This window comes from Trichoderma virens (assembly GCF_000170995.1).
Source record: "Trichoderma virens Gv29-8 chromosome Unknown TRIVIscaffold_1, whole genome shotgun sequence".
Classification (NCBI taxonomy): domain Eukaryota; kingdom Fungi; phylum Ascomycota; class Sordariomycetes; order Hypocreales; family Hypocreaceae; genus Trichoderma; species Trichoderma virens.
Genome location: NW_014013748.1, coordinates 1,284,327 through 1,302,373, shown reverse-complemented (window position 1 = coordinate 1,302,373; position 18,047 = coordinate 1,284,327). Strand labels below are relative to the sequence as shown.

Here is an 18,047-nt window from a genome sequence, read left to right as displayed (position 1 = left end):
CTCATTCGGCAACTGAGCTAGAGAGGGGGGAACGACGGACTCGCTGATTTATAACGTAGTCGCTTCTGATTCTGAATTGGCGCAGTGTATTTGCTGTAGATGCTGTCTTACCATCTATTCAATATAATACTACTCGTATAATACCTCCTTAGCAAGGCCTTGGCGTCAGCTTATACACACCAATCCCTAAACCATCACGAATCACGGCCTAAATAAAGACACATATACTCAACTCAACTCAAATACCCACTTCACGCACACAATGACCGCCGCGTTCCGCCTCCGTCCGGGAACCGCCGCCGATCTCGCGCACGCCGTGCGTCTCTACGACATCTGTCTCGGACCGGACAGGTTGGTGGAGCTCTTGTTCCCGGGCAAGAAGGACGACCCGGAGGCGTACAAGAAGTACCTGTATCGACTGTACGCGAAGCGCTACTGGTCCGTGGAATGGATGTTTACGTATGTGATCAAGGAGGGAGGTGATGCCGTTGGGAGCGAGGTCGTTGGCTTTGCGTGCTGGAAGAGACCCATGGCGGAGATCAGCTTTAGCGAGCGGTGGTTGAGTTTATGTGAGTCCTTTTTTTCTCTCTTCTTTTTCCTCTTCTTTCCTACCATCTATAGACAATTAGAAGATGACTCATATCATGTCGATTATATCAAACAACTGACCAAAGGACACAGTTGCTTGGGTCGCCCCCATAATGCGGGCCTTTCTCACCCTCCAAAACAAAATCACGCCCCCCAACATCGACTTCTACGCCGCCAGAGCCTTTGACCGCGGCTTCCCACCCATCGAGAAGTCGCTCTTCGCCGGCAAGAACCGCGACGAGTGGTGGTATCTCAGCACCCTGGCCGTGCATCCTTCTGTCCAGGGCAATGGCTTGGGCGCTCTGCTCATGGGCCAAGGCCTGAGGATGGCGGATGAGTGGCAGGAGAAGCATGGGGTGCTCAAGGCGGAGGGCAAGGCAAGGGGAAAGGTCTGGCTGATTGGGCTCAGGGGCACCGATGTGTTCTACTCGAGGTTTGGCTTCCGCGAAGTGGGCAGGGCGAATGTCGGCGAGTTGAGCGAGTGGGACGGCGGCATTGTCATGTTTCGGGAGTAAAGCACCGAGTGAGAAGCGCTCGTTTTTGTTTTTGTTATCTATTACGTACATATAGAAGTGCTGGTGGCCTTCATTGTTTGGAGTCAGATAGAAGTACAAAGCCTATGGCGTTTTCCTTATGTCTCCTTTTTTGTGGCCCAAACCCCTTTTGTGATCAACTTCCCTTTGGCACATCCATGAATGCCCAGATTTCCGGTCCCTTAAAGCAGCCATTAAATCCCTTTGTTGCTTTGTCAAACCATTTCATGCCCGACAAAGCTCAAACGCAACCATTCTGCAGCCGTGTCTCGTAAAGCTAATTTCGCTCGCCCATATCTATCCGTCACGGGTGCCCAATTCATTCGAATCTAAGCACGATAAAAAAAAAGAAGAAGAAAAAAAAGAGTCTGGAAAGAAGCGAAGAAGAAGAAGACAGAAGAAAGAAAAAGAAAAGCAACAGAAAACCTCTAGACTCCATGCTTGTCTAACAAATTCTTCGGCCGTGCCTCGTCATAGTAAGCGGAAGGCATTACCCCCGTATAAAGCACAAAGACCTCAAATGAAAAGAAGAGGAAGAAACAAACCAAAAAACTTCATGAAGATAAATGAAAGAAAAGAAAAAGATCAGAACAATGGAGCGCACGCATGTAACCCCAAGAGCATCAAAGGAATGTACGCTGCAGTGATAACAGGCCAAGGCAGCTCGAATCTTCTCATTCTTTGATCGGAAAGTATAGGATGATGTAAAGAATAGAAGTTTAGACGACTAATCCTCGCGTGTTCCTCCAGCGGCCTTCGCAACGGCTGGGTCAGCATGAACCCATGAATCTCCGTAATGATGAGCTTCTTGCTCAACTCTCTCAGCTGTAACACGCTGTTTGTTCGTTCCAAGGTAGGCTGGAGCTCTTAGGCTGTCCAGTTGAGGGCGAGTTACTTGATCATAGTAATTGTGTTGTTGCTGAATGCCTGATCGCTGGGGCCAACCTGGAGCGTAGCCCTGACTCGACTCAGGCCACTGCTCTCGAGAGTAGCTGCGGGTGTTCGGTTCATGGGACGAAGAGGTTGAGACTCTGCTGTCAAAGTAGGTCAAGCCGAACTGCGAAGTGCCGCTCGAACTTGGTCGAGGATATTCCAACACGGGTTGGCTCGTTGGGATATTATCGCTATAAGATCGCAAGCGAGGGGCCCGTGGCATGTTTGGGTCATCATATATCGATGCCCAAGAACCTCTATATGGAGGAATCGCCATTTTTGAGTCCTGAATGTCGCTGACTCCTGCCAGGTGAGCAATGGATGGCAGTCTCTGCTGGTTATGATAATCCCTATTTCGCTGAACAAGAGATTCGGCGCTCACACGGTAGTGAGCTGCATTTTGCTGATGATTGTGGCTGTAAAAGTCACCGAGACCACTGGGGCGCCGAAACTCGCTAGAAGAGAGCCCATACATGTGCGCAATAGGTCTCTGGGAATGGTCAGGAGATGGTATCTGCATCTTTGGGACCGCAGGCAAAGTACGTGGTACCGCCGACTGAATGCCGGACGAAGGTGCAAGTACACGGTTGTTTGCGTAGGGCGTCATAGTGATGGATGGAAGGGGCATCTGCAGAGGATGCTGGTGGTAGTCTGCTCCAGGAGGGCTGAGGCGAATCCGCTTCCGCGAAAGATTCTCAAATCCAACCACATCAGGTTGAATAGGGGGTGATGAGTCCTTTTGGCCGATGGAACCTGCATCTTCAGAAATCCGTCGCTTGGAGACTTTGGGTTCTGCCGCAACGGCAGCTGTGCGGCTTTGCTTGCGGTTTCTGACCAGCTTCGATATGTTTCCGGCCTCTGGCTCTGTAATGTCGGGTAGAAATTCGACCTCGGGAACCTGGCCAAGAGTTCCATTCTCAATTTCTAGGTACAGGCGATCCGCAACTTCAAGCATTTGCTCAGTCGTGTATCCAGTCCCCAGACGCTGAATGATCCAATCAGGTGCAGCTGAGCTGTTTGGTGTCTCTTGAGATTCATCGTCGCCTTCTTCTGCTGCGTCTGCCTCTTTGTCAAGACGGCTTTGCTCTCTCTTGCGCAACGCCAACGTCCAGAGTTTGATATAGGGCCCGGCTCCCTGGCGTTGATTCTCATCACTCCATCTTTGAAGTCGGTTGATCTGCATCTTGACGAGATACATCTGGTTGAGTGGGTACGTCTTGGCATTTCGATACCTAATCCGTTGGTAGTGTTTGCGGCAATAGTATACCCAAACCTGCTTTGGGATGCGAAGGGTACACGCCTTGTTGCGTCCGAAGAGGTGTGAAATGGCTTTACGTAGCTGCGAGCCGGTTTGACAGTCATCAACAAACATACATCGAGGCTCTGCTTCTAGCGGGGCCATCGACGCAGGATTCAAAGCCTCGAGTGATGCCTCTCTGGCTATGTCGCAGGCCAGCTGTGCCAGAGGAGTGATATCCGATGCCTGGTTGAGGACTTGTTCTTGTGACTGTAAGACGGCCCCACGAGCAGGTAGCCGATCAACCACGGCGTTTGCATGCACATTCCTGAGTGCAGGGTGCAATCGGCGCTCTGGGTCGAAGTCTTGGTAGGTGACAGTTATATTCGTCTCGAGTTCTTCTGCCTGACTCGGCAAACCTTTTGCTGGAGACTTGCCCATGACTAACTGGGCAGATGAAGACGCGAGATACCGATCGTTCAGCGGGTATGGTGCTGATGTTGTAGTGCGAGAAGCAAGTATGGGGGCAGATGTAGCTCTTTTGTGATATTTAAGTCGGCTTGTTGATTCAAAACTGCATTAGATCAATTAGCCTCAGAATCTCTAAATGGATTATAAAGAGACGAACGCGGGGAGATTATGTGTTCAGGAAGATGACAAGACGTGTGGTTGGTCTCCAGGAGGAATAGGAGGCTGTGTTGACAGTGAAATGTTGAGAGTTGGATGGTGCAGGAAAGGAAGCCCAAACTTTGGGATGAGGACATTATAAGTAGGAAATATGGGCAGCCAGCAGGAGGAAAATTATTTCGCAGTGATGCAGCGCCAGCTGTCGGCCCTTTGGTCACGCGAGCCGTCAAAGCAAGTTTCAGCTGTGCTCTTTGGCTATCAGGAATTTCTGCCAGACGCTGCCAGCGGACGGGGGGCTATTATCGGTGATTCACAGGCAGCCAACTGGTGCACACCGTCTTCTTCTCAACAATGAGACGGTTCTCGAGCGCTTGCTCGAGGAGATGGCATGTATAATTCAGCTCTGAATAGAGTGACTGCGCCTCAGAAAGTGAAAGAAAACACAAAAGTCAAAAGAGGTTCAGGCAAACGCACTTGATTCAGCTCTAAATCAAAGTTTTTGCATTGTTTTGAGTAGTCCGTTTGATACGCCCAAGCAGAGTCACCTTTACACAAGGCTCCCATGAAAATAAAAGGAAAAAAAAAAAAGAAAAAGAAAGAAAAACGTACTTTAAGCCACCACCAAAAACAACTGGTCGCTCGAGTTTGTTCAAGTTAAGAACGGCATCCGATCGATTAGTTGAAACATGTTTCGTTATGCTCGGTTGATTTGGTTTTGCCGCTGAACCTTCTTCTGTTGGTGAAGGTAATAGAGGCTGTGTTGTGATATCAAGATCAAATTGAGGACTTTGAGCTTTAAACCGCTTAGCATAGATCAACGGCGTTTCTACGATGGGTATACTGGAAGAAGATATGCCGCTGACAGATGCCACGGACGATAGCCTTGAATGACCCTCTGACAGTGGCGACTCCGATGACACGAAACTGCTGTTGCTGAATGATAATTTATGTTTTGGAATTGTTGATGCGTCTCCTAAAAAGCCGACACGGCTTCCTTGAGGCGTAATTCTATAATCCACATTAGATTTACTCTTTTTAAACCTCCAAGTCAATCAAGGGTCGGTTGCAGGCTTACTGAGTCGAGCAAGTCTGAGCATCGTCACTAGGATAAAGATTGTAAGCTTATTATAAAAAAAAGTGTGGTAAGTAGATATTGAAAGGAAATTTGCCATCACGATGCCAGCCGTAAAGGCATTCAATTTATGTCAACATATAGAGCAAGCTGGCTGGATGATGACATTGTTTGGTAGCAAGGGACGAAGAAGTTCAGCTCTACTCACCAACATAGACTATTCCTAGCTAGTTGTATCGGTAATTGGGACGTAATGCCAAATGTAAAACCCGCTGAAGGCCGCGTTGGCCGGCTGCCCGCTTCGAAGGCCACCCCGTGGACATGCTTTGGTGAAATCGGAGGCCCAGTTCTTGACTGAGAATCCGATTCATTGGCTGCTCCTACTACTCTAGCGTCCCAAAAGTTGGCATTTTGCCTGTTATCTCTACCAGAACTCTGGTTAGAGTCTTCTTCCCAAGCTATCCCCAAGGCGTTGGGCGAGGAGAGGAGTTTGCCGTGGTTGAGATTCTTTGATGAATCCGCAATACCTCCTCTGCCGTAGCAAGGCTGCTGAGCGTTGTTGAGCAGCGAAGTTACATCCATTTTCTCGATTCTTCAAGGCAGAAAACCATCAGTGCTTCTGCTTACGGCAAGATGGCAGATAGGAAGCACAACGTAAGAGAAGTGCGGGGCGAGCAGACGAGACCCTCACATAGGCAGTGACGACGACAGCTCGTGATGCGGTAGGATGGCGACGGTTGGAGCTTTTATAGGAAGTTTCTGGAACAGGGTTATTTTCTCAGGCGCAATTGGATCTGATGCACAAGAAGTAGCGCGTCATGCGTCCTCTAGCCAGGTAAGTTGACTGCTTCGGCGTTTCAGGTAGTGAGTATGTGGCTGGTGATATGTTGAATGAAAATGCCTTTCAAAGCCTCGAATGGTCCTGGAAACGCGCGCTTATCTTCTGATGGCGGATGTTGTAGAACCAGACGAGACAAAGAATATGGATATTGGTGTCAAAATGACCAGATTGCTGAGTAACGAATAGGCTATGTAAAACTCGTCGGCGTCTTATCGAGTTCGTAAAGTAGAAACCACCAGTTTGTAGAAAAGGTTCGAAATCTTCTTACTTTTTCGAAACTAGAAACCTCAGAGGAATTGTTTCTGGGGCCCCTGTAAAACTGTGCTGTACCTGTTCTGGATTCCGGTCAAATAGACCTATGCATACAGAAACCAGGATCATACAGCGGCGTGGAGCTGTCTTTATCTGATGAGATTTCTTCTCCTTTCTCAAACGGGATAGCGGAGAGTAAAAGTAGCTCAGTTCTATTTTTACAATAGCAAAATATATTCCGAACGATGGCGAGGCGTGGGGCGTTGGCATATGATGAGACGCAATATGCGACAGGATACTAACCTAGTAGGCACGTCGTTGATCTACTAGGGGTGGGTAGGTAAGGCTGAGTAAAGCAACGTTTAATGAGAAAAGTCCGGAGGATGGGAGTTGACCGATGTGAAAAGGCCGGGGAGCCGGATTGTTTGCTAGCATTGACGATACCTGAAAGGAGGAAAGGGTAAGACAAGAGGACAACGCATTGCCCAAGCCGGGAGCAGGAGTGTGGGCCGACACCCACGACCTCGTCATTGGATTGTCCAACGCTGTACGTACATATGGCACTTTGAGAAACTGTGCAGGTGTTGATCATGCCAGAGTTGCACTGTTGTTCTGTTTATATCTGCGCCGTTTGGCCGAAGGCGAGAGCGGCAACCAGTAGCGGCGAGGTCGAGGCTCCATGATGCCGGATATAACGACGATTGTCAATTAGGCGTGATACTGTAGAGGTTGCTCACAGACGTACAAGGGCGAAATTTGGAGCTGACAATTCAGGCGACGAAACATTTCCCATTCAGCTGGCTCGAATCAGTTAGCAGCTGAATTATTATTTTTTTCCCCCTTTCCCTCTCGTGTGATCTCGTAAAACAACCCAGTCATTTAGCGAGCAAGCGAGCAAGCGACAAGTGCCTTGATAAATCGGAAGCAGTACTGTATTGGCACGACAGTTCCGCTGAGCCACCCATTCCTGCAACCAAATCGTAAACCAAAGACTTTGGTTCACACATCCTTGTCCACACTAGCTTAGTTACCGCTGGGGCGGGGGCGGGATACAGGAATGGCTTAGCAGTCTTGTGTAGTTGATTGGGTTACTTGCAGATATGGGCCCAAACACTCAATCCGTGGGTCGTTGGTTTATTCGACACAACGAGGTAGACTTGAGCTGGGGCCACGACTTGAAACTGTGCTCGTCTTGGATCGTCCAATCGGCAGGCTCTGAGCTGACGCTTCTTAGTCAAACTACATACTAGCCAGAGGCTGGATAAGAGAGGATTGAGCCCAAAAATGACCCTACTCTGCCACGCCTTGCTGCTCATGGGGCCACGGCGTCGATCGTCGAGAACAGACTGAATGAGTTGCAGCACGCTTAGGTCTGATACGACGGAACGCGAGCCAAAAGGCCCCAAAGGCCCTAAAGGCCGAGAGCGGTCACCGATGGGAATCCACAGACAGGCTCGGGGAGATGCCGTGGCTCAGCTCTCTCCTGATGAGACGCTGCGCAATTTGTTGTCAACCATGCCCATTGAATTCTTGGTTAAATGAGCTTGTCTTGGAGAGGCGCAAGAAGACAGATGCCGGACAGGTGTGGTAGAGCAAGCGACATGGACAGGGGACCTGCACCCAAGTATGGTATCACACTGCTGAATGCCATGTGGTTGAGTGCCAGTGAGGCAAGCGGGTGTGTCTGACAAGCGTCCCTTTAGGCCAGGAAGGGGAAGTCGTTGCGGGAAGAAATGTTGTGGCAGACATGGTACTGGAGTATACCCACGCCCCTCGAGACTTGCTCTGTGCGGGTCTTTGCGCAACGCTTTCTTGTCGTGGAGGTGGTGAGGCGCCAGCGAGAGGAATGTCGGTCTATTTGCAATAACTTGACATTTCTTGGCTGGTCGCTTGCAGCCACCCCCGAAGCCAAGCGTTCGGCTACACGCATGTATGTCATAATAGGAGACTGAGGGACGGAGAAATTCGACGGCCAGCAGTGTTGGTTCCCACTCGCATACGAGGCGCAGAAACGGCAGTCTGTTGTCATGTCGCTACCCCCGGAGAAAAGGGCAAAAAGGTGCTCTCATCAGCGATCGGGGTCCATGTTTCATCGATGTATCGTATCTCGCGATGGTACCGGGCGCACGCCGGTGGGGTCGTCCAGTCTCCGTGCAGAGTCTGCGTGCGAGGCCTTGGCACAAGTGAGAAACAACAAGAATAAAGCGTTGCATCAACGAGAGTCGGGGTGCAGCCGCATGTTTCAGCCGTATGTGGACATGCAGATACGCTACACGACGTGCGCCTTTCTTTGTTCCTGCGATGAAGAGCTCGCACAGACACAGTTGACAAGAGTCGAGGCGGTGACGACGGCTACACTCAAGCTGCCATCGAGCGTATCTGTACGAGGTGAAGATGAAAATTAAGAGGTAGGCAGCAGGTGGTGGGTGTGTGAGACACGCTGCCTTGTTCCAAGCGAGCCCACGAGGAGGTGAGCACACCAGAACCTCCCTCCATCTCAATTGTAAATGTAACGTACGGGTACAGGCACAGACACAGGTACCAGTCCCAGCAGCGTGTCGTCCATCCAATTGATGTCTTAGTGGCGCCTTCCATCGTGTAATTGCTGGGATGGACGCTGTACCACCTCGAGTATCGCTACCGGCAGGAGACTTGGAAGGAACACCTGTCTGGGGCTAGGGCTTCTGCAAGGAGGTACTGACAAAGCACGCGACCTAGGAGGGTACATTGTAGCAAATGGCTGAAACATTTGATCTCTTCTCCTCCCTCACCAACGACCTATCGCCATTGTACTGCAGCAACGGCACGAAACATCTACGAATCACAGAGATTGCTATCGAAGATGCATCATCCAACCAGGACAGGGTACTATCGGCATAGATCCTAACCAATCTAATGCCGCATGCACTACCATGCAACAGGGACGGTACAGCACGGTATGTGGCGGCTATCCGATGGCATATCAAAGGATGGTTGATGATTAGTCGAGTTGACCACCTTCATCGGGCTTCATCGGGCAGGGTTCACGTTCCTGCTTCTCTTGACCGACCAAGACTTGTGTGTGTGAGTACGTGTGACAGGCAAATGAGGTACACGCACGAGTAAGCCCACCTCTTTTGGTGATCCTTCTGTGGGCTTTCAGATGCTGCTCTGTCAATTCCTGGCGGCCACCTACATACCAAGAGCCGCCCAGCATCGCGAGAAGTGACTTGTCGAATACTGGGCGTCACCCATGCGGCTGGCCTAAACTTTGGGAGTGGTGTCGTCTTCAGTTGAGCGCCAAAGTGGACTCGGCAAGCCCCAGGCCAACGCTAGAACTTGCCCAACACACTCTCGTTTACATTCCAAATGAGATTCCAAAGAAACCTCGATCTTCTCTAGAAGCTCGCCCGACCCCACGCTAGCTAGGGGGGTCTGATCCTAGCTTGCATTTCTTAGCCCGACGCTTCGATGGAACTAGCCCTGCGCTCATCCCGCGTCGTGTGGATGATTCGTATCGTCTATTTCCAAAAGGCCCAACGGCCAGCTCCGATATGACCCTTCAAAGAAGCCCTGGCAGCCACGTTTTCTAGACTTGCGAAACTACTTGCAGACGACGCGCCACGGCAGCGCAACCATTCCCTGGCTGACCATCCAGGGGGATCACACATGTGGGAAGCTGGGCAGTCTGGATATCCAAGCCGTCAAGCACTTCACTGGATGGACAAGTTCTCAGCAGCCTCGCCCAGAATGGCGATGTGCCCTCGGTAGGTTCCATCCGTCATGAAAGAGGACATAAATAGCACTAGTTTACTTCAGACGGGCGAGACTATCAAGGCACACGCCACTTCGGGTATCACTTCCCCAGCCAGGATTTCTGTCCAAGCCCATCATCAATCCGCGTTCCGCCGCCTTGGGTAGCGCTAGAATGGCGTTTGCTTCCATTTCAGCCGCAGCTGCCCCTGCTTCCATCGGCCGTGATGGCTCTCAGCTTCTCGTCATGCTGCCTAGTTCCCCATTCTAGTTGCTTTAATTTGCGAATCCCAAGAGTTGGCGGTCGATCTAGCGAGTCCCGATACCTGGCTAGCTCACCTTTAGCTGCCGTGGTGGACTCAACCATAATTCAACCCGAGAAGACGGCCAAGAGATAGTAGTGTCTGTGTTGTTAAGGGTCCTTCCCATCTTGAAAGGAGGCATATGCGATATATCTTGCCATATGAGCACACGAGCTCTGGGCCCGGCTTTCACAAACGAAGATCATAATAGCCTAATATGCGCCTGCAGCGTGAACGAGATGCTAATTTGATCTCAGTAGTTTTTTCTCCTTAGATGTTGATAGGATGGCACTCGGCTGCAACGACTTGATCGGCGAAGTTGTGAACATTGGCGAGTGCACTTGGTCTTGTGTTACCACAAAAAGGATCCAATACCATCTCGCGCATGTCAAGATGGCACGGCAGATCCTTTGTAGTATCTTGTCTTCACAGCAACTTACAGAAATTCTGCACTGGAACTGATTGGGCCAACTCAATTGCCATGTGGCAGCTCATCTAGGAGCCATAGCGACAACGCCTCTACAAGATTGGCGGCAACTTCATGCTGTCATCCTCGCGGAGCGCAAACTTCAGTCTATCTTGCCATTTCGTAGAATTTTGACTGCCGCACATAGTTCCTTGAGCCTCAGGCCCATGAAAATAGTGGTCTTCCGTGGGTGACAGCGAACGATCGGCCAACTGGGCTAGCTGCTGCGACCCGATATCACGATGCTACATCCACTATTCCGACGTTGCCACAGCCTGGAATTCCGCGCCTGCGCCTGTGCCTGCATGTCTGCTTGGGCGCCGTCACAAGGGTTGAAATTTATCAATAACAAGATTGGAGGATGCCAGCACTTGTGTGCCACCCATGTATAGTTTTCCCGCCTATGGAAATGAGCCTTGAGATCTGACGTGTCTCCTGTCTCATTTCCACAAGCCGACCAAGCTGAGAGGTAACATTTCGGATTCACTCAACCGGTGTACTGGGTTGGAGCAAACATGCATCGGAGAATTACTCTATGCTCGGATACCCACAGGCCGCGGCACATTGCCTGCGGCAGAGGGCATACCAGAGTCCGGATGTGTTACCCATAGACAACACTTAATATCAACTTCATGATTGGTGTGGGTTACTCCCTATTGGTAGCCTTGTTGATACCACCATAGGGGTCCATGTCTGACGCCCGGAATCACGGAGCCTGCGCTATGCATGCGCCGTCTTGGGAAGTCCCTGCATATCTTCTATCCACCATAGAATATTTTCATCGAGGCTCAGCAACTGTTAAAAGAAATGTTTTGGGAATGTCTGCGAGGCATGGATGCGGTACCATGATCCAAAGGATGTGTTTCCCCTTTTACGAATAGAGTCAGAAGATCAACACTTGGGAACTGCGAGATAGAGCTCTGCTGATGGGCCTATCTTTATTGATGACAGAGTGAATGTACTAGCATTACAAGGTGATGGTGTCGAGCATGATAGATTTATACGAGTCTTTTAAGAAGCATGCTCTTTGGTTGCCTTTGTTCCTGACTGTAGATGATGTGCTGGATAGCTCACTATCCCTCACGGCAACGGGCTGTCTGCTTGCTTGACCACACTCATTGCCACGAAATACGAATGCAACTATCAAAACAAGTCATCCACAGATTTATCAGCGTCCTTTTGTATCAACTCGACCATTCCCTGTGAAACTTGGTAAGCCAGATTGAACCAATACGCCCCGCTATCTCAATAATCTCACCTTTGGCATTATTGGCTTTCCATCGGCGCCTGTGACATAACGAAACGGCATCTGGGTGCTTTCGTGATCGTTGAACTTGAGTTCTGGAAAGTCCAGATACGGCACTTGATCAAGAGATACTACTGAGGTTAACATCAGGTCATCTCTGGGATGTTATGCACCTGGCCATCGGCTTACTCTTATCTTGTACGACGATTCGAGTCACTCGTACGGCGGTGTCTGTGGTCATTTGCTTAGGGCCCAACCGCCTGCCTTCAAAGCCTTTCTTTCTCAGTTCAGAAGTTCGGTCTAGAGCCTGTTAGACATGAGCTGATAGCAAGCGAAGTCCATCAACGCTCACCTCGTGGAGGGTCATCACCTATGAATTGTTAGCTGATTGCCACTCATTCCCAGCGCATGACCAAGCCGCCCACTTACCCAAAATGCCTCCAAAGAGAAAGGCATCAAATGTCTCGCCATCTTCGGGTGCCAAATCCTTGGCTGCTGCAGGATCCAGAAGGCAGACCCGAGATTTCTGGCCGGCATAGAGCTCCTCGACCCCGCGGTGCTCTGCCGTGAAGGCTTTGCTAGCAGACAATGCAGGCGGAACTTGAAAGTTGGGAGGCAGGCAGGAGAGAATGAATTTGCTGTTAGTCTCCTCGCTCTCAGCTGCGATGGCTAGATATTCGAGCTCTGACCAAGGGCCAAGCTCTTCGTCGAGATGCTCGACAATGAAAGTTTTGCCAGCAGAAGCCATTTGTGCGTTGGCCGTCCTTTATGGGCACAAAAGGTTATGGGATGATTGAAAATGAAAAATGAATCCTCCTTACTGGGAGTGGAATTGATTCTGGGAACGGTGATTTATGAGCACTTTCATAAAACAGACGTCTCACCAAGAATACCTACCTAGTATGAAAAAATTCGAAGCAAAAATGATGTACTGCGGGATGATGCACCAATTGCCCCTCAGCGATCTACTAAAAACTAGCAGTACATCGACTTTGGTGGCAAACCTCGCTGCAAGCCATGTACCGTCAATCTCTGTATGCATTAACCACGGACGCTAAATCCGGAGAAAGCTGCATCGACTTCTGTTTCTAGCAAGTACTCTCGTATCAGAGCAGATGCGCCACCAAGCGACCCTCAGCATCTATCACGTCTGCGCAATTGGACGGCTTGCAATGAACATGGAAATTAAAACCACCATAGAATATTTTCTACCACGTTATTGGTTTACACTATGAATTTCTTCACGTCTGGTTCTCCTCTATTCAACAACAGGCCCGAGCTTCCTATTGACATCCTCAGTAACAATAGACGCCTGCCGTGTGGGGCCGAAGCGCTATATCGCTTGCAGTTACAGCGAACTAGTCCTCGTGTTTTAGGGGACCTTTGCCCCCAGCAGAGCCAGCCCGGCCTGTGCGGCTGCGCGGCATCCCAAAACCAATCTGACATCCCCAAGGGGCAGGCGAAGGGATATCCGCTGGATTCGGCCACCTTGCGCCTCGCTATAACTAACCTCTCACCATCACCTCCCGGCTTCACCTTGACGACCGCGATCCTCTGTCAATGACCCTCTACGCCACCCACGACTGAGGAAGCTGTGCTCCCTCTCTGCCTACTTTTTGTGTCTTCCGCCGTCCACACGCGCTGATTGCGCCGCTTCTCGCCATGGCTTTGCCGTCCGCGCGGCCGGCTTCATGGCGATGGCTGGCCATTACTCTGGCTTCGCTCTGGCCTGCCGTCGCCGTTGCTGAGCAATCGAAAACCTCGGCCGACTACTATGTCCACGATCTTCCGGGACTGGCGCAGGACTCGCTGGCCGTGAAGATGCACGCTGGGTAAGCATTCCGCAAGCATGGGATTTACATTGCGCTGACGCAACTCTACTCCGCTGTTAGCCACATTGAAATCACTCCCGAGCACAACGGAAACCTCTTCTTCTGGCATTTCCAGAACCAGCACATTGCGAACCGTCAGCGAACCGTAGTATGGCTCAACGGCGGGCCGGGATGCAGCTCGGAGGATGGCGCAATGATGGAGATTGGACCCTACAGAGTCAAGGATGAGCACACACTGGTTCCCAACAATGGATCATGGCACGAGTTCGCCAATCTGCTCTTCGTCGATAATCCGGTCGGCACTGGCTTCAGCTATGTCGATACCGACAGCTACCTCCGTGAACTAAATGAAATGGCAGACCAATTTGTCATCTTTCTGGAGAAGTTCTTTGCTTTATTTCCCGAGTACGAGCATGACGATGTGAGTATCCCAATTTTGCGCGGGCAAGATATAAATTCTAAAGTTAAGTCAGCTATACTTTGCGGGAGAGTCATACGCCGGACAGTACATTCCTTATATCGCCAAAGCAATTGTGGATCGCAACAAGAAGAAGATTGAGGAAAAGAAAGACGAGGACACTTGGAGCCTAAAGGGGCTGCTCATTGGAAATGGCTGGATCTCCCCGAGGGATCAGTATGACAGCTATCTTCCGTTCGCATACGAAAAGGGCCTTCTGACCAAGGACTCGGATGTCGCCAAGAAGCTGCAATCCAGCGTTCGGATATGCCAGAACAAGCAAGGCAGTGATCCGGGCCACGTCGACTACGGCGAGTGTGAGAGCATCCTCAGCGCAATATTGGACATGACCAGAAAGGGCAATGGAAAGGATGCCTGCTGGAACATGTATGATGTCCGCCTTAGAGATGAGTACCCCAGCTGCGGAATGAACTGGCCTCCGGACTTGGCCGTCGTCACCCCATATCTGAGGAGACCAGACGTTGTAAAGGCGCTTCACATCAATCCTGCCAATGCCGGCAACGGTTGGCAAGAATGCAGCGGAGCAGTGAGCGGTACTTTCAAGGCGAGAACGTCAGTTCCTTCAGTCGAGTTGCTGCCCGGTCTCTTGACAGAGGTTCCTATTCTGCTGTTCTCGGGAGCAGAAGACCTCATTTGTAACCACATTGGTACGGAAAACATGATCAGCAACATGGAATGGAACGGAGGAAAGGGTTTCGAAATAACGCCTGGAAACTGGGCTCCCCGTCGAAAGTGGACTTTTGAGGGCGAAGTTGCTGGGTTCTGGCAAGAAGCCCGCAACCTCACCTACGTCTTGTACTACAACTCATCTCACATGGTGCCATTTGACTACCCTCGCCGCACACGCGACATGCTAGACAGGTTCATGGGAGTCGACATCAGCAGCATTGGTGGCGAGCCAACGGACAGCCGCATCGACGGCGAAAAGGGCGTGGAGACGACGGTTGGCGGAGCTTCCAACAACACCCACGCCCATGAAGAAGAGACGCACAAGAAAATCGACGAGGCCAAATGGGCAGCCTATCAAAGATCGGGCGAAATCGTCCTGGTCATCGTCATCGTTGCGGCCGGGGCCTGGGGATACTTTATCTGGCGCCAGCGCAGAGCTCGTGCCGCCTATAGGGCACTCAGCGGCGATGAGCCTCCGAGCCGAAACGGATCTCGTCTAAACTTCTCTGCCCGTAGACGGCGTGCGGATGTCGAGGCGGCGGATTTCGATGAGACTACTCTGGACGATTTGCATCTGGAAACACCGACTGCTTCGGAGAACAAGTACACCGTTGGAGATGACGATAGCGATGAGGGATTATCAGAAGCGGAGCGTGAGAAGAGGAGGAAGGCCAACCAGGATGGGTCGAGCTAGAAGTGAGCGGTGTCCTTTTGGTTTTCCTTCAGTAAAAAGCATTATTACATGGACATGGGGGGAAGGGGGGAACTGCTCTGATTCTTCTATAACTACTAGCTAGAAACTGGTGCGGGAGTCATCATACATGGTCATAGGTACTGTATTTTACATTTTCACAATGTGTTTTGGGTTGATTGTTTGTTAAAGATGAATATAAATTCTGATTCTCTAGAATGTTGTGACTTAAAAAAAACTGTGTCCACGCCCAAAAAAAAAACGCCATGTCTACGCCCAAGACGTTCAGAGGACAAGAAAAGGGACCTTCTAGCCTTTTGTTTCTTTTACGGCCCTTTTTCTGTTGTTGTTCTCCCTGTCTTCGTTAACCCATATCCAACCAAATCTTGATGAGTGTCTTGAATAGCCCATTGACTCCATCACGCAATCCCCGTAGTAACAGCAATTCGCCCATATTCATGATCGCAGAAACCCAAACAAAGCACAAAGCATATTTCATCATAGCTGAATCTCGTTATTCAGCAGCCTGACCTCTTCGCCAGGCTTGAACGGCGGGAGCCCAATGTAAGGGCATCCATCGCAGCGGAAAGCGTCGCCCAGGGCGCAGTTGCCACAGGAGCCGACCTTGCCCTGGACGGTGAAGTCAACCTCTGTGAGGTCATCGGCGGCGAGCTTTACGCTCTGGAGAGCCTTGTCGGCGGCGGAGCGCTTGGCGGCGTCTTCGGCTTCGAGGCGTTCGGCGAGGCCGCATGTGCAGTCCTTGCAGGCGCGGCGGCGCTTACCGGCTTTGGGTTGACACTCGGGAGCTGTTTTTGCGAACAAGTTAGTACATGTGATTTCAAGTAAGAGGAATATGTGTAGACTAAACGTACGGATGTTGATGGGTCGTTTGAGGTCATCTTCCGTCATGAGGGTGTCTTCGTCGATGAGTTCGTCGTCATCGTAATCGGCGTCCAAGTCGTCAGAGAAATCGATGAAGCCGACGCCATTAGGGACGACAGGCTTGACTTCAATCTTCTGGAGAGCGGGTGCGGCATCAACCTTCTTCTTTCTGCCCAACAGCTTAAGAGAAACGACGCCTTCTCCATCGCCATAGTCAGGCTTGTCAAAGCCTCCGTTGGACGCAACCAAGCCCGCCAAGACAGCCTCCTTTGTCAGAGCAGCACTCTGCCCCAAGTCTGAGCCGTCTTGCGACTGAAATCGTCCCTTGGGCTTGAGCGACTCTGCGATGGGACCGAGAATGTTTCTGGTCAAGAGGGGGAGGGCCTCGTTGAGCGAGGAAGACGCATCGGCGAGGACGAGGACAAGGTCGTATGTGGCCGCCGGCAGCTTGACGAGGCCGGCCGACAACCGGTCGATCATCTGGAGATCTGTAGCAGAGCGATCATATTGAGACACGACGTTGGTGAGCGCAGAGGGGTGAGAGGCGAGAGATGGGGGCGCCAAGAGGAGGGTTCGCTTTGACTCTGTCGCCACTGGGGCTGAGAAGAAGTCGTCGGAGGTGTCTATCATTACGACGGAGGGCGCCATTGCGAGAGGATGCTGTGGGTAGGAGGAGAGTCGTCTGGGACGAGAGGATGGGAGTGTCGAGAGACTGAGGGTTGGATTTGTAAGAAAATAAGATCCGTTCCAAGTCGGATGTAGTATAATAATTTCAGTGACGCTTAGTAAAAGCTTAAAAAAGTGAATCTGCCAAGATACTGACACTGTATTCTAGTAGTGAATTCAGCCAGGATATACAGTGTATAAAATGCACGCGGGGGTCGGTTTGATAGCAATCGATAGCAAATGCGGCACCTCCGAACGCGGAGATGCAGTTTACGCATATTCTGCGCCTCCCATTGGATGCTAGGAACAGGGGCGAAAACAAGCCCCATTGCTGTCAGGCGGATTACCAACTTGCAGGTCATCTACGGCTGAGCTTGAGATGGATCTCAGGTGCCTTAAAGTAGGTATCCACCTGAGAACTTACGAAGCATGTGCTCGTTCCTTTTGCATATCAGTATTGACTCATCTGAGGCTTGTAGACCATGGCCGTAAAAAACGAGGTTTGCCAAAGCACCCGTTCACTGCGCATTGTCTTCATCTCTCCCGAATTCACGGGTGATGATAGCGTCGTTGTCTACACAGAGTTGTTCTTTTCCGCGGAAGTATGGTAACCTTGGAGGCATCAGCCCACTGGCATCGGCGTTCCGAACGAGCTAGCGATTCGCGAGCCGAGCCGATGTTGTAAATGGCTATACCTGACTGTCGGTGGATGAAATTGGCTTGTTATTGCCAGAGACTATGTCAATAGGCACCTAGGTAGCAGTGTTTAATATGCTCCAAGTTGTTCTAACCTATCGTCCTTGTACAATTTGGCAATGCTGAACTTGAGACCAATTAAAGACTTTGATCGTATTTTTGTTGAAGGCTTTAACAGCTGTCCGTACGTCTGTGGCACTCGACACAGAAATATCCATTTGCTTTCTGCTCTTTGTTAAGGTATAAAGAGCAGGGCTGTGGCCTGTGATTGCATAATGCGTTCTCAATGCTTCAATAATTGGCG

The 18,047-nt window shown here is 50.7% G+C and overlaps 5 protein-coding genes across 5 annotated transcripts; 2 read left to right on the top strand and 3 right to left on the bottom strand.

Moving 5' to 3' along the window:
• Positions 1-262: 262 nt before the first annotated feature.
• Positions 263-1,103, top strand: TRIVIDRAFT_34075 (uncharacterized protein; the record flags this gene model as incomplete). The annotated part of the gene is made up of 3 exons (XM_014105887.1): positions 263-569; positions 682-925; positions 971-1,103. The coding sequence occupies 3 exons, from the start codon at positions 263-265 to the stop codon at positions 1,101-1,103; spliced, it is 684 nt and encodes a 227-aa protein (XP_013961362.1).
• Positions 1,104-1,848: 745 nt separating this feature from the next.
• On the bottom strand, positions 1,849-3,456 carry TRIVIDRAFT_55271 (uncharacterized protein; the record flags this gene model as incomplete). The annotated part of the gene is made up of 1 exon (XM_014105886.1): positions 1,849-3,456. The coding sequence occupies one exon, from the start codon at positions 3,454-3,456 to the stop codon at positions 1,849-1,851; it is 1,608 nt and encodes a 535-aa protein (XP_013961361.1).
• Positions 3,457-11,726: 8,270 nt separating this feature from the next.
• Positions 11,727-12,717, bottom strand: TRIVIDRAFT_73109 (uncharacterized protein; the record flags this gene model as incomplete). Its single annotated transcript, XM_014105885.1, has 5 exons — positions 11,727-11,783; positions 11,842-11,963; positions 12,019-12,129; positions 12,182-12,199; positions 12,259-12,717. The coding sequence occupies 5 exons, from the start codon at positions 12,575-12,577 to the stop codon at positions 11,727-11,729; spliced, it is 627 nt and encodes a 208-aa protein (XP_013961360.1).
• A 774-nt stretch (positions 12,718-13,491) lies between these two features.
• On the top strand, positions 13,492-15,716 carry TRIVIDRAFT_207692 (putative serine carboxypeptidase; the record flags this gene model as incomplete). Its single annotated transcript, XM_014105884.1, has 3 exons — positions 13,492-13,661; positions 13,722-14,082; positions 14,135-15,716. The coding sequence occupies 3 exons, from the start codon at positions 13,492-13,494 to the stop codon at positions 15,500-15,502; spliced, it is 1,899 nt and encodes a 632-aa protein (XP_013961359.1).
• A 281-nt stretch (positions 15,717-15,997) lies between these two features.
• Positions 15,998-17,029, bottom strand: TRIVIDRAFT_33763 (uncharacterized protein; the record flags this gene model as incomplete). The annotated part of the gene is made up of 2 exons (XM_014105883.1): positions 15,998-16,305; positions 16,372-17,029. 2 exons carry the CDS (start codon positions 17,027-17,029, stop codon positions 15,998-16,000), a joined length of 966 nt encoding a protein of 321 aa, XP_013961358.1.
• Between the last annotated feature and the right edge of the window lie 1,018 nt (positions 17,030-18,047).